Source organism: Zootermopsis nevadensis, unplaced genomic scaffold (genome assembly GCF_977971745.1).
Source record: "Zootermopsis nevadensis isolate Lab colony 2312 unplaced genomic scaffold, Znev_1.0 Znev_ptg000022l, whole genome shotgun sequence".
Classification (NCBI taxonomy): Eukaryota; Metazoa; Arthropoda; class Insecta; order Blattodea; family Termopsidae; genus Zootermopsis; species Zootermopsis nevadensis.
This window is the reverse complement of record NW_028259154.1, coordinates 9741427-9756065: the sequence shown is the minus strand read 5'-3', so window position 1 is coordinate 9756065 and position 14639 is coordinate 9741427. Positions and strand designations below refer to the sequence as shown.

The 14639-nt window shown below is 36.9% G+C and overlaps 1 protein-coding gene across 2 annotated transcripts in view; it reads left to right on the top strand.

The window, feature by feature from the left end:
- LOC110835873 (uncharacterized) overlaps nt 1-4095 on the top strand; it is a 36608-nt gene extending 32513 nt beyond the window's left edge. Inside the window, exon 6 of one of the 2 annotated variants that reach the window (XR_015536582.1) lies at nt 1368-1495. Coding sequence is in view for 1 of the 2 variants with exons in the window: in XM_087353950.1 (XP_087210076.1) it covers nt 1368-1818 (451 nt within the window). In the remaining variant the exon portion in view is untranslated. Of the gene's footprint in view, nt 1-1367 lie in introns of both variants that reach the window. The other variant, XM_087353950.1, reaches the window with a different exon arrangement.
- The last annotated feature ends 10544 nt before the right edge of the window (nt 4096-14639 follow it).

Sequence of the window (14639 nt, the reverse complement as noted above, 5' to 3'; positions counted from 1 at the left end):
TCGCTTTTTATATTCCCTGATCGTAACAGTTTTTGAATTTTGAATTGAATATGACAATCCGATTCGTCCCCCAAAAAGTCACTTATGACGTCGGAAACGTGCCGAACAGCCACATTCAAATTTCATTGGTCCGAGTCGTAGTGGAGCAGCGGTCATCTGGCAATCGTCACTTCACACCTACTAGGGCGCCCCAAACCAACGGTCACTAAACCGAATGTTGGGGGAAGAGACTTTCACACGCCAGGATGGCGCCACTCTCTTTCCCAATGTGATACATTGGACAAAGCCAAAACTTAATAAAATCACTCAAATTTTGATGAAGTGAGGTGTACCAAGTATCATCTAATCACACCTCCTTCGTTCATATAAACCAGATTAATATGCCAAAGTCTGGTTTACCCCTCATCTCAAGTTTCAGTCCGTTCGGGAATTGAACCACGGACCTGGACTGGCACACTGCTGTTACGTACTTTTAATACAGATTGTCTACTAGTAGCAGATTCTAGAAACCTGGAAGTTTGCTTGTGTGTACATTATATCATGTCTAATTTCTACCATTGCCATGTTGTCACTTTCTGCACATAAAATAAATTACCTGAATCATTTTCAGAATATTCATCTTCTGCATTGCTAAAAAATTTGCATGGCTTCTGAGTTGCATTGTCATGGGTGAATATTTCATTATTGATGCTGGTCATCTGTGTTGTAACATCATGTGTGTAGGTACAAACATTTCAGAGGAACATATTACCTCCATCTTCAGGGTTGGTCAACATGTTATTACAATGCAGAAGACTAACACTGCCATGAGAACCTCAAATCTAATACATTGATGCATTTGACTATCTTTTTTAATTGTTTAATTAAATATGAAAATCAGACATTATAAAATTACCTCTGTGTCTAAATACCTTGCCATTAAGACACATAGAAGATGCAGAGGTAAAGTGTCATGCATGCCTAATCTTGGCGTTGGATGAATGTGATTGATTAGGATCTTGCTCATTGCTTTGTCCTTAGTAACATATTCACTTTTTCCACTAGATAGGAGAATTTGTGGATGGCAGAACCTGTCTGGATGTGGTAGCAAAGAGGAGAGTTGTTTCCCCTCCTGGGTAACATTAGTCATGCACCCAAATTCAGTCACATTACTGACTGACCTATCCAGTCACCATTACTGTAGTTGTGATTTGGCCATCCTACCTACAACCTGTTATCAGATGAACAAGGCTGTGGTGGGTTCATGATAAGAAAAAGATCTATATCAAGGACTTAAAGTTGATATTTTTATATAATTGAATAATGGTTAGACTAACCATCATAGAAAAAAAAATATTAGTTTCAAATTATTGTTTTGGTTTTAACAGTTACAATGCTTGGTCAGAATGCATGAAGGTGAAGGACCCGGAGAGATGGGCATGTGAAACAGAGCGGACTGGCATTGTAAGGAGGATACGACGTCGGCGTGGTAGACCACCAATTTATAAAACGAAAGCAGAACTGGAGAAGCGAAGAGAACGAAACAAATTGCGCCAGAGAAGGTACCGCGCTTCTAAAACACCTGAAGAACTGGAAAGGGGAAGAGAGCGTGACAGACTTCGAAAGAGGGAATATCGGGCAGCTCAGACAGAAGCAGAATTGGGGAGACAAAGGGAACGTGATCGACTCCGTAAGAGGGAGTATCGGGCATCTCTGTCAGCAGAAGAACTGGAACAGCAAAGGATGCGTGACATGCTATGCAAGAGGAGGTGTCGTGCCTCCAAGAGACTGGAGATTGAGAGCTTTGTGCAATGTTATGGACACATCTACCAAAAATAATAGATAGTACAAAAGATGATTAAACATGTTGAAGTTTTATTGATCAATCAGCTGCACTGATGCCAAATAAAAATCCAGTCTTTCGAGAAATTCTCAGTAGCCATTATCAGGAGCTGTCAGAGTTCTCTTCTGTATAAAATAAGCAAACTATTAACACTATACTGTACTGACATGCTCAAGAAAACTGATTTGTTGGTCATCATAAATGTGTATGATGAAGATAATTAAGTAAGGTTAATTACATTGTCATTGAAGGCCATTAGGTAATGATTTCAAATGTATTGTAACTGAAACAGTACTAACAGATGGAACACTTTAATTACATATGCTATAATGTGTTTGTCATAAGACTATGAACATTAGTTTGTTAATAAATTGTATAAATTTAAATATGTGGTGCATTATCAAATCAGATCATTGAGAAATAAAATCAAGAGAGAAACAGTTAAAATTGTTGCAGTCCCAAGGTTAAGTTATTGTATGAAAACTGGGCTTTAAATAGCTGCTGTAGAAGATAAATTTAAACAGAAGAAATTAAGTTCTCCAGACATGTTTCTGAACATAGACCTTACTGTGTACAATACACAAGTGAACTGGACATTTTTGATCTGAAAAAGAAAATCCAATAACAAATTATACATGATGCATCTTCTGGAGATGTTCCAAGAAACTGTTTGTATTGAAACTGATTGGTTGCAGAGATGTAGAGTGTTATAAAAGAAGCTGGCTGGATTCCAATTTGGTTAAAATGGGATTACCAGAATATGGTTAGCAGTTGCACCAGAATGAGAAGCTTGGAAACACTGAACAGATGACAGAATATGGAACTGTGTGTAACTGTTCTGTCGGACTTATGTATTTTTGTTTTCCCACTTAATTTAATGCTTTTCGTATTTCATAATTTTTAGCTTTGTAAAATGTGTGTCTTTTTCTCACTATGACCATTGTGGATTATAAAAATACAAGTTATCTCCCACAGATAATTGTGAGTAAATTTTACACATTGCTCTTTAATGTTGCTGCTCTCTGAGTTTGAGGCTAGTTAGGGGCCCAATGAAGTAGGCTTTTGTCCTCCCACCAGATAGCAGAAGATGGAAGTAAAACAAACTTCTGAAAATCTGTGGTTTGAAAACACATAGACGAGGGATAAAGTTCAACAGAGCAGTAATGCACAATGTGTTGCAATATAGCCAGAAACCTTTGAACTTTGAAAATATTGAATGCTCTGTGAAGAAAGTATGGAGCAGGTATTATATATTCTTATATTTCGTATTGTCATGTTCATGAAGATGTGTCTAGTTTTTTTTTAATAATAAATTGAAAGAAATACAGAGGTTCACAAGTTGGTTGATGGCCAAAAAGTGTCCAGTCCATTAGCAGGGTTACTGTCTTTACAGTCTCTGGACAGGCAGACTTTGTTTGTTAACATTTCCTCTAGCACTAATGTAAGGGCTATTCCTCTGTGACATGGTCACCTTTGTAAACAATGTATGTCCTAAGTAGGAAGAGGATGTTGTTTGAATAGTACTTAAATCACAGAAAGAACATGCTTAGGTGGGCCTCTTAAAAGTGTAAACAGATTCTATTTCATATCAGTAACTGACTAATTAGCCTTATTAGTTTGAAGAAACATGACAAAACTGTAGTAGAAATTGAAGTAGTGAGAAATTTATTTATTTTCTGTAAACTGACTGACTGAATATAAAATTTTAATTGTGGATTGATGTTAACTCAAATGGAACTAAAAAAATTGGCCACAGTGGTATGATATGTTATTAATGTTGTTAATTTGTTGTGCTGTTGCTTCTAATCTGTTGTCATTGTTACAGTACATTTGAACACTTGATGTATGATGAATATCTTGGAATTTTGTTCTTGTATATTAAACCTTTGAGTTAGATAAATAATTTTTAGAGGATGCTCATGATATCAGATATTTCTTTCAGATGGATCATGAATACCAGTTTACCTGTGTGCCAGAACAGTATTATGTAATTATGTACATGTAAATATAATTTTTTTGTTTTATATTAGTGTACTTGTACAACTACTCCTTCAGATGTATGTATATATATTATGATTATGAAGTTGCTGTTCTTTTTTATATCCAAAAAGACACTGTAATAGTTTGCATTTAAAATTTAAAAAACTTAGTCTCATCCTCAATATGGGAAAAAGTATAGATTGATAGTGTTCGTGAAGAATATTTGGATGTAATAGAGATGAACTAAGAGGCAAAATGGGGAAACTGCATAATAAAAAATTTCACAAATTTTACTCTTCATCTAATGCTTTCAGGATGATTCAATGAAGATGAATGAGATGTATGAGACTTGTAGTTCACTTAAGGAACAGAAAGTGAAAAGTAAGGACTATTTTGAACTGCTTTATTATGAGCCAGTTATATTCTTTTGTGATCACAGTGATGAGCCTTTGGTTCCCTGAGAACAGTTACCATCCCCATGCATTTAATATTGCTTGCAATGTACATGTAAGAATCCCCATAACTGAAACTGTTAGGTAGAATCAAACTTTTCATTTATAACCTCAAAAAATCATTTTTAGTCATGTTTATGAATTGTGCTTAGTTCACATCACAGAAGCCATTGCTTCAAAGCAAAATTTCTAGTATATATCTAAGTCTGCGTGTGTGTCCAAATAAGGTGGAGTTGTTCATGTATAAATGTAAAATGTTGATCTTTAGCTGGATTTGACTCTGCCTTCAATCAGGTAAGTGTGTTTTACTTAACTAAAAAATAGATGAAGACTGGTGGTGGCAAGGTATAGGCATGCATGCCATAGATGTTGTGTCAAAAAGAAAGAGTGTGTATTGTAAAGCATCTGTAGTGTGCCCTGGATAGTGGAGGAAATGATTGTTAGTAGAACGAATCTATGCCTGAAAATCAAAGCATTTTGTCATTCCTCCCAGTATGCATGTATCTCGTCTATTGAGTTTTGTACTCATCCTGGCATCAGATTCTTCAATAGTATACCACTTAGTCTTAAATTTATTTTGGAGAAAAGGGAAACATTTAAAATAGCATTAAAAAGATACCTAAATACGCCTCTTCTATTCTGTTGATAATTTTTTACAGTTTAAAAAGGCTCATAATCCTTTTAGAGGTTATGTTATATAGTCTGTGTAGCAATGGATTCAGTGTAACATTTTAATACTTTCTTTCAAAACCTTTAATGTTTCTGAAAATTAATATTGTAAATTGTACTCATCTATATGTTTTATACTTTATGACTTACTCCTTATCCAATAGTCTGACTAACTTTTGGATCCATGGAAAATATATATATATATATATATATATATATATGTAGAGGTCTTTGAGTGGTCTCACCCCCTTCAGGTTTTCCATTCAAAATTGTGAAATGAATTTCTCATATTCCCTATGCATACTACATTCTTCATCCATCTCATTTTCTTTGATTCTATCATTGTAGTAACATTTAGTGAAGAGTACAAATTATAGAGCTGCAAACTATATACAATTTTCTCTAGACTCCTGTCCCTTTTTCCCTCTTAAGTTTAAATGTTTTCCTCAGAACCCAAAACTGCAGCACATATTCATAATTAGCTGCTACAAACAGAATTAGTAGCAGGAGGTTGTTCCTGATGTGTGATGTTTTAAAAAATTTCCATGTAAGTTTTATTTGGCTATTATTTCATTTTATTTTTATTTTGCATTCTATCCTATCAATTATCATACCATGAAGGAAAGAGATACTTTTAACAACTGTCTGCAAATTCTGAAGATACTTATAACTCCATGGAGCAAATAACAGACAAAACCGTTTGAGACTAGTCATTCCTTACACTTAAACATTTAGCAACCCAATGTTACAAATTACAGTAAAACCCCTCAAGTTGGACACCCCTATATTCTGAACATACTTTATATTGGACACTTTCAATTGGAACCGGTGAATATCCTATAATTTTACATGTCCACAATACCTTATATCATGGACACCCCTTTATCCTGGAACTTGAACACCCCTTTTGTTGTAAGTTGGACAGGTTCATGCACTTAACTTTGACGCTTTTCAGGGAAACGTTTTCAGTTACACATTTTGTTATTTTGAATTTCTGACTGATGAATGCCTCCTCCCTGGAGGATTATATTATGGACATTAAACCCATCATTGGAATGCATTGCAAGTGTTTAACTATTCTTTTGCTGAAACCTTAACTGGACTACAGTATTGCTGAAGACACAATTTTTAACTCTGTCAGTACTGTGCTTGCATTTGAGTTCAGACTGTGTTAACAGAAATGGAAATTTTCTTTTTGCGATGGGGAAGCAAAAATTGGTGGAATTAACTTTAGAAAATGCTATTGAGGCTGGGGTGTAAAGTGCAATGCATGGGAGTGGGCTTCAAAAGATTATTATCAATACTACTGTCATTAATTCTTAATTCAAGTAAGCCTACAGTAGTTAGTGTATGTAAGTAAATAGATTATATTGTCATTAGACCACAATCTGATTTTTCTCTTTCCCACTATCTTGGACACCTCTGTTAGTTGGACACATTTTCGTGGAACCCCAAGTGTCCAACTTAGAGAGGTTTTATTGTAATTATTAAATAGTCTGTGACAGAATCCTTTAAACTCTCAATGCATTCTGTGCTAGAAATGAGCACATAGTGAATAGGTTATATGCTCGTTGTTTGGTTGCTTCATAGCCAAAACTAATGAATTTCGATTAAATTTGGTACTGGGTGAGGTCCGCACACAAGATGGGTGATTTCATTTTCGCCAGTACTGGCTTAGCATAGGACGACTATACATGAAGATCAGATCACAATTAAAATTCTTCAAAATTGCTGACCTATCATACAAGAATTGATGCATTAAATAACATAGTATCATTTTACTTAATCATTTTTCGTTAAGGTAATTATGCAACGAGTCCCGCGCCGTATCCGTTCGGTCTGAGGCATCATGCTTCGGACCGGTGATACGGAATGCGCGCTGGTTCGAGTCTCGGTGAAAGAAATTTCTCATGAGATTTTCGACCGGTGCCAACCCAGCATCGTGAGGAAATTGGGGCACTACAATGGGTGGCGTAATCCGGTCATGAAAACTAGCAATGGCTGGGGGTTCGTCGTGCTGACCACACGTAACCCTGTATCTGGTTGGATGATCCTTCACCTCTGCTTAGGTATGTGAACGTGAGGCCAGCAGCCAGCTAGTCGGCTATGGCTTTCAGAGGGCTGTTACGCCATGGATTAAAAATTATGCAAGGAAATAAAAGGAAAGTAATTTGTGCTTTCATCAGTGTGGTATCTGCAGTGTTTACTAACAATAAAATTTAATCTAATCCACATTAAGGTTAAAAAGAGATCCAGTCACATTGACCGTATTTGGAAAATATGTCTATTTCAGGCCTTTTATTATTAAGCATGCTATACATTATTCATGGGGAGATTAGCCTGATAACTGTATGCCTCGAATAATTTTAAATCTCGCGCCGTTAGGTTGGTTATCCTGATATTCAACTACTGTGAAAGATGGCGTTTGAGGAAGCGCGGTTTTCAAGATATGAGTGTAGAAGTACGTTTTATGGTGTTTTTCTTACGGTTTTATAGTCACAGTCTATCGACGTTGGCAGCCTAAGATTGTGATCAGTTTGTTGAAATAGATATCCAGTGAAGACTATGAAAGTAAATAATAATTAATATCGATTTCTTCGATCGTTTTTCTTGGTGCTTGCAGATTACGGTTTGGAAAACGAGTAGTCACCTTCGGGTTAAAAATGACATACCAGGTTTGTGTGTGAACTCTGTAATAGCACAGAGTATTTCCCTTTATCAGTTGATATGTTTACTTGCAAATGCTTTCATACTTTATTATGAAGAGGTTAACTTTCACCATGTTTTGAACTTGATTATATGGATGTATTTTTACTTTGATATTAATAGAAAGGTACTGCTTTTACTGTGTTATATTAATCTATTTTATGTATAGATTATCTGTGCATAATATGGTATTAATCATGCTAATCATAAAATTACATGTTCTCTAATCTTTATTGGTAAACATAATAGTAGCTCATGAGAAGAATGTAAATAGGTCATTTTATCCACGACCTTGGCCAGAAAAAATAAGGATTTTTTTAAATTCCCATGTGACGATTTGATGCATAACAAAATTTCTTTATACTCCAAACGTTACAAAAAAACATGCATTCAGAGGTCAAGCTAATGTGTTACATCGGTTTGTATTTATAGTATGTAATTTTAGGGCAGTCTGCCTTACAAATATTCCAGGTTAGGGGGTTTCTTTGGATATTCATTCTTGTGTTTAAGCATTAAGCCATATTTTTTGGTGGTTTTTCCATGCTGCATACGAAACGCTTTGTTTAGAAGCGCTGACTTTTCTGATATGGATGATTTCTTCCTGAAAAGACGAGTGAAAGAAATATGTCCCTCCATCTCGCCACATTTAAAAATAACTACTTGATTTTTAATATAAATCATGTTAAAGTAGAAGTTAATCAAATAATAAAGCAGCGGAGATAGGGATTAGCTCTATCTAGTGGGCCCAACTGTGTAGGAACCTGAAGACGGAGTCCCATCTCCGAAACGTCGTTTTACGTTTTATATTTACTAGACGATGGATAATATCCAAGGAAATTTTTATTCAAATAATAAAGCTCATGTAAATAATAATATTAATGGAACGTTTAAAAGTAGGGAGTAGATAAATCTTGAGGAAGGTGTTGCATGATAAGATTTTCGTAGAATTTCGTGGTTAGTTCAGATTCAAAATCCATATCCTCCACGATCGCCTTGAAATACAATGAACATTGTTATCCAGTGCCTGAGGAAAACAAAGAAATATTTTAGCATGCCATAGCGGTCAATAAGGCAGCAAATGGTTGGGTTCGCGTCGTGACAGGTACGGTCATTGCGTGACCTGGAGTTCATCCAGCGCTCCGCCAGAAGTAAGCCCTACTTTTATAGCAAATGAGATTTTCCTAAATGTCTTGTTCTTTGCATATTCATAAGCAGGAATATCTACGCAGTAGTTCATAGCTGCGAAAGAAAATTCTGTTAAACACTCAAAGAACGATTCATAATTTTAAAACGCAGTTTAATTTGTTCTTTGCATGATGTGATTAAAAATCTGTGCATAATATGGAATCGTATGCATCAGCATGTTTCACTTGAGACTGAACTTTTGAAATTTGGCGTTTCGGGTTGTTTTAAAAGTCGGTAGAATTTGGTTTCGATTCATACAGAACTCAGAATCGAACATTATTAGTCATTTTTCTCGAAAACGGGCCAGCGTACAGAAATATCGTACAAATTGTACGTAATTAAGATTTTCGATGTGTATTTGAAACGTTTGATATGGTGTACATTAAATAGATTTATTTTTATTTATTTAGTGTTCTGTCTGACGACAGGTCCATATGAACAGGATCCTTCCATCCTTTTCTCGGACTGGGACCTGTTCATATACGTTCTTGGCAGATGATCCAGAAGTGGTTTGCTATTGCCTTCTTCTGTGTGTGAATGGAGTAATTGTTGGGATGCCACGGAGAAACCCGGAGGAAAACTCCGTGTTGCCTAGACCACGGCCTTGCCCAACACAAGTTATAAATCGAACCCGAGACCCCAGGATTACACGGCCAGAGTTCTAACCGCTAGACCACCGTGGCTATATTAAATAGATACAAAAACATAATCCCTTACTGTAATGTGATAATCTATGTAATGGTACGCTTGTATTTATAATAAAACTGCGATGACTGCGTTTTGAGTGCACTTTTCCACTCGTTTATCTGCACTTTTTACTTATACCACAGTTGGGAATCATCTAGAATTCTCAGAATCATGGTGGTAGCACCGAATGAGAGAGATATGGCAATGAGCGCAGTGAGACATCCACGTCCTAGACGAGATTTGAACCTAGTCGCAGCAATCGCTGGGTGTCACACCGCACAGTCACGCAATCGACACTCGAAACTGCCCGCGGTGATCTGACATTACGTTCTCAAAATATTTCCTGAAACGCTTATGTACGTATCAAATTTCCCGTTTCCATGCTACGAACATAACTTCTTGGTCAATAACACTAGTTATTCTTTTTGTTCTGAATGGCTCTGTGTTTAACAATTCCAATGTACGAAGTATAATACTTATATGATTCTTGCTGTTTTATTATCGGACGTTACGTACTTAAGATACCATTGATACTGTAGGACATAAAAATTAAAAAATATATTCTTATTGACACAGCTCAGTATATAAATTGTTGACGAAAATAATAATGTTTGTGTTTATTTTAGTTTACTTTGTCTGGTATCTTTATACGTATTACAACCACAACGTTTCGAAAATAAGTTCTGTTTCCGTCTTAAGGTGATTATTAGAACCCATTTCCGAAATGTTTGGATATAATACATAAAAGATGATGAACAAAATCCAAATGATAAATAATAAAACTCTTGTGTCACACTATTATCCATAAACAATAATAATTACGGAACTGGAGATTATATTTGGAAATTATAAAACTGATCCCGACGTATATATGAGATTCACAGTTCTGGTACCCGCCTGTCTAATTAAATAAAAACCTACACTAACAGCATCATTTACGAAGTGAAACAATTTATTATTATTAAACATATTATTTTTAAAGGAAAGGTACGTCATAATTCCTTCGGTATGTACCAGTAATAAATGATCATGAAGTTTTATGACGTACGTAAAACCTCGAAGAAATCATTTGATTAATACGTTTATTCTAATATGGGATACAGCTATCCGCTCTAGTTTCAACTCGAATGCTGCCTGTAAAATAGTTTCGGAACATAAAATTAGACCGTTTCTACTCGTCAAAATTGTTCTTTAACTAGTCGCACGTCTGTAATTTCAGCGCTGTGGATTCTAATATTTGTCTTGTGCCTTTCTATTAGGTCCAACAGCTTTTACGTAGCGCCTGCTACCAAACTTGAGACAATTTGCCTTACAGGAGTGTCGGAGAAGTTGCCGCGACATCACGGCGACAACACGCTGTTTGCTTCACTGTTGGTTTTGGCAAGCGTTATCCGGCAATCAAAGATCATTGGATATCCGTGATTAGAATATATGAATGGTGGCTTCCTATGGCTTGTTACAATCTCTAATTATGTTTTTTTTACGGGTAACGTTGCATAAGCGTCAGATGGGATGGGTGAATGAAAATGGTTTATGAGTATGTGATGGTTTAGAATTGACTGGTCATTACCTATTTGAAAGTTATATATCCTAGCATTGTAGTGCAGAAATTGAGAAAAACAACGAAAAATTTCTTTCATAATAACCGGTAACCCAGTCCAGATTCTAATCCAGTAGGTATACTTTGTTGGTCGCTGTTGGTGGACATGTCTTCACGTTCCTGGCACATAGATTTCACCTGGTAGTGCGGGTTGCGTGCTTCAGGACCGGGGAGACGAGCACGACCTGGGACTGGTGTCAATTCGTTTCTGCGTTTCGAGATGCACCTCTTCGATCGGGGATCCCCACTGCCGCTCGGAAATTATCAGAAAGCTTCACTGCCTCTCGGGCACTGCATGTTCATAAATGTGCCGTCACAGTGGTCGCTCTCAGTCTTATTTACCCACAGGAAAGAAGCCAATGGAAGCACTATGACAAGGGACCAAAAAGACGGCACGGTCGCTGGAACGTAGGCAATCTAGTACCAGTTGTCCGGTCCTTGGCCAATCACTTTGCGGACTGACGTCAGCTATTCCGGCTGGGGTTCAGTGTATACGTTCAGCTTTCAGTTGTGAGACGTGTCGAATGTTGAGTATTTACCATGGTTTTGATAACTAACCCTACTACACATTCGCTTAGAAAATGGTAACAATAATATTCGGGCTAATACACAACATTCGACGCGGCTCACACCTGAAAGCCGAAGTGATAAATAAGTTTTATTATGGATCTCGATTGCCAGCCAAATTCAGTTCACGTCTTTACAAGGCCTGTTTCAATCGTTAATATTATTAAAAATTTGTACTCCACCCCCAGTATTGTCAGGGTGATTAAGTCGAGAAGAATGAGATGGGCGGGGCATGTAGCGCGCATGGATGGGACAAGAGGTGTGCACCGGGTACTGGTTGGGAAACCTGAAGGGAAGAGACCGCTGGGGAGACCTAGACGTAGATGGGAGGATAATCTCAGGCGGGATCTATGGGAGATAGGAGTTGAAGGAGACTGGATTTTGTTGGCCCAGGACAGGGTCCGGTGGAGGACTTTTGTTAGTTCGGTAATGAACCTTCGGGTTCCTTAAGCCATCTAGTTAGTTAGTTAATATTATCAACGCATTTAATATTACTTGTCAAGAAAATTAAATTTCGAGTCGCACAAGATTTTTTTCTAACACGTTGAAATTAATTTACTATTATCACGAACATCCTAAATGACGTAGCTTAATGTCGCCAACATATAAAGCCCGTTATTATGATGATTTGTTTGTTTTTTTGTGGAATGTGACATAAGAACATGGTGGTAGAGTAAAATATGTATTTATCTTTCTGTCTAATGGTAATGATTAATGGTCCATTGTAGCTAGAAACATGTTATTAAGTTGTCTATGGATAAGCATTTGTATGAAACATTTTTAAGTTATGGCGGCAATTCGATATTTTAGGTTATGTCTGAGCTTGACATAGAGGACGTTCTGTAGAAAAATATACTACTAATTAGTGTTCAATTTAAGACTAAAGATTGAAAGAAAATAGGCCCATGCATTATTTCAGATTTCTAGTTTTCTGGGAACTTTCGTTTCCAGGCAACCAGGGGCCAGATCGATGTGATGTGTGATTGTGGGGGGGGGGGGGGTGATAAAAGTGCCGCGAGTCGCTTGGATTCGTCAGAGCGGCGAGATGCTCGGAGCAAGCGATGCGTCGTTCCCGCGGAAGACAACCAGCTTCCTCGTTCGGCCGCGACTCGGGGGTTCCCTGCGCTCTTATTTGCGACCCCGAGCGCCTCACCCGGGGCACCTCAACGCTGCGGATGTCGGCCGCTCCTATAGGAAGACGAGGGCCAGGTCAGTTTCCAGTTACAATACATGTTTTTTTTAACACTTTTCCATTGTATGAACCACTTCTTCTTCCTTGTACTTACGTAATTTATTTGGCGCGTGACAATATCGATGAAAAGAAACAATTTTTTTCCTATCCCATAACATAAATTTACCGACAAGAAACACAAGCCTGTTCTCCAATAAGACAGGAAATTATTAATCCTATCTGTGATTAGATTTTCAGCACCGAGTTCCTTTCTTTTGTTTTCTATTTTCATATAAACATGTGAGTTTGTCGTCATTATCAGCATTACTGATCTGAGCTACTGTAATGAATTATAACTTCTGGTAGGTAAATGCTATTGTCGAACTGAAGCGAGATAATTGGTATCAGTTTTGGCCATTATACAATTTGGAGAATTATATAGCGTTAATATATTTCAGTGGATTTAAATATTCTAAAATGGACGCGAAGCAGAGTCACATCTTAAAAGAATTGTATGGATCATAATTGTTTTTTTTAATGTGATGCTTGTACGCGGGGAGACATCACATTAACGCACAGTAGTTTATCCTGCTTAGGTCCAAATATTTTCTTTGCGACTTTGATAGCTGTGTTCAGAAATGTTGCGCCGTAGAAATTGACCAAAGTTTCAGAGGTGCTTACAACCCCCATAACCAGGGTGATGGGTGCCGTTTAGTTTCCTTAAGACTACATACCGCAATATCCCAGGAGTCATCTTCATACCCGACACCTTGAGAACCTGAAATCTTTCCGAGTTTGTTTACGTATATTTGAGATAGGCCATGATATTCTTTTTCCTGTGAATCAACTTAGTTGCTTAGGGTTGCATGTTAACGAGATTGGTTGTCTGAAAGAACGTCAGCATAGTGGTACTGCTTCTACAACTCGTATGGTCCACGTAAGATGTTTAAAGAAATTCAGTGGGCCCTCGGCAGTCTACGATGTATGGGGCAAGACTGTACCCTTACATGATGTAATTTAAAGTTTACCAAACAAAACGCGAATGCACCACAATATTCACACACTTCGTATGATAAACTTAACAATAAAATAAATTTAATTACACACGTTTTTCTCCAGCATGTCCAATAACATATGAAATATATCATGGCAATTTTATCTTATATTCTGAGGTTCATAATCCTTTTAGGCTGAAAACCTTCATACTTCATATTATCAAACAACTTTATGAACGAAGGAATATTGTGAAATAATGTTTTTGAGTTACCAAGTTCTATTTCAGAAGAAATCAGACTGACCAACAGGTAGTGTTAATAAACCACGAACTAAGATATTGACAAGACTTTACAAGATATACAGGCCTCATAAACGTATATGTGAAAGAAGAGAAAGTATTGCATATACGTATTACTACACTTTGCTAATGACTGCACAGAAGAAGAAACGGAAGTGCTGCTATAACAACAACAACAACAATAATAATATAAATAAAAAGAAGAAGAATAAGAACTTGCAATTCACAGGGGGAAAATTGCAATTTCGTCATTTGGCTGCCATGATTACGTTCGTGTTCATTTGTTTCGTAATGGCGGGTTTTGCCGGAGTAGTTGTGAATTCCTCAGTTTAGTTTGAAGATTGGGGTTAATTATATTATGATATTTATTTATTTTGAGACCAGTGAAACTTCCGATGACCAATAGTCAAAATTGCTATATTGTACATACCTTGGTATTCTGTTGTTCGTTGCAGGTTGGTGAGTAGAATTGAGTATAAGAATGAAGGATTTGAAGTTTTCACGGC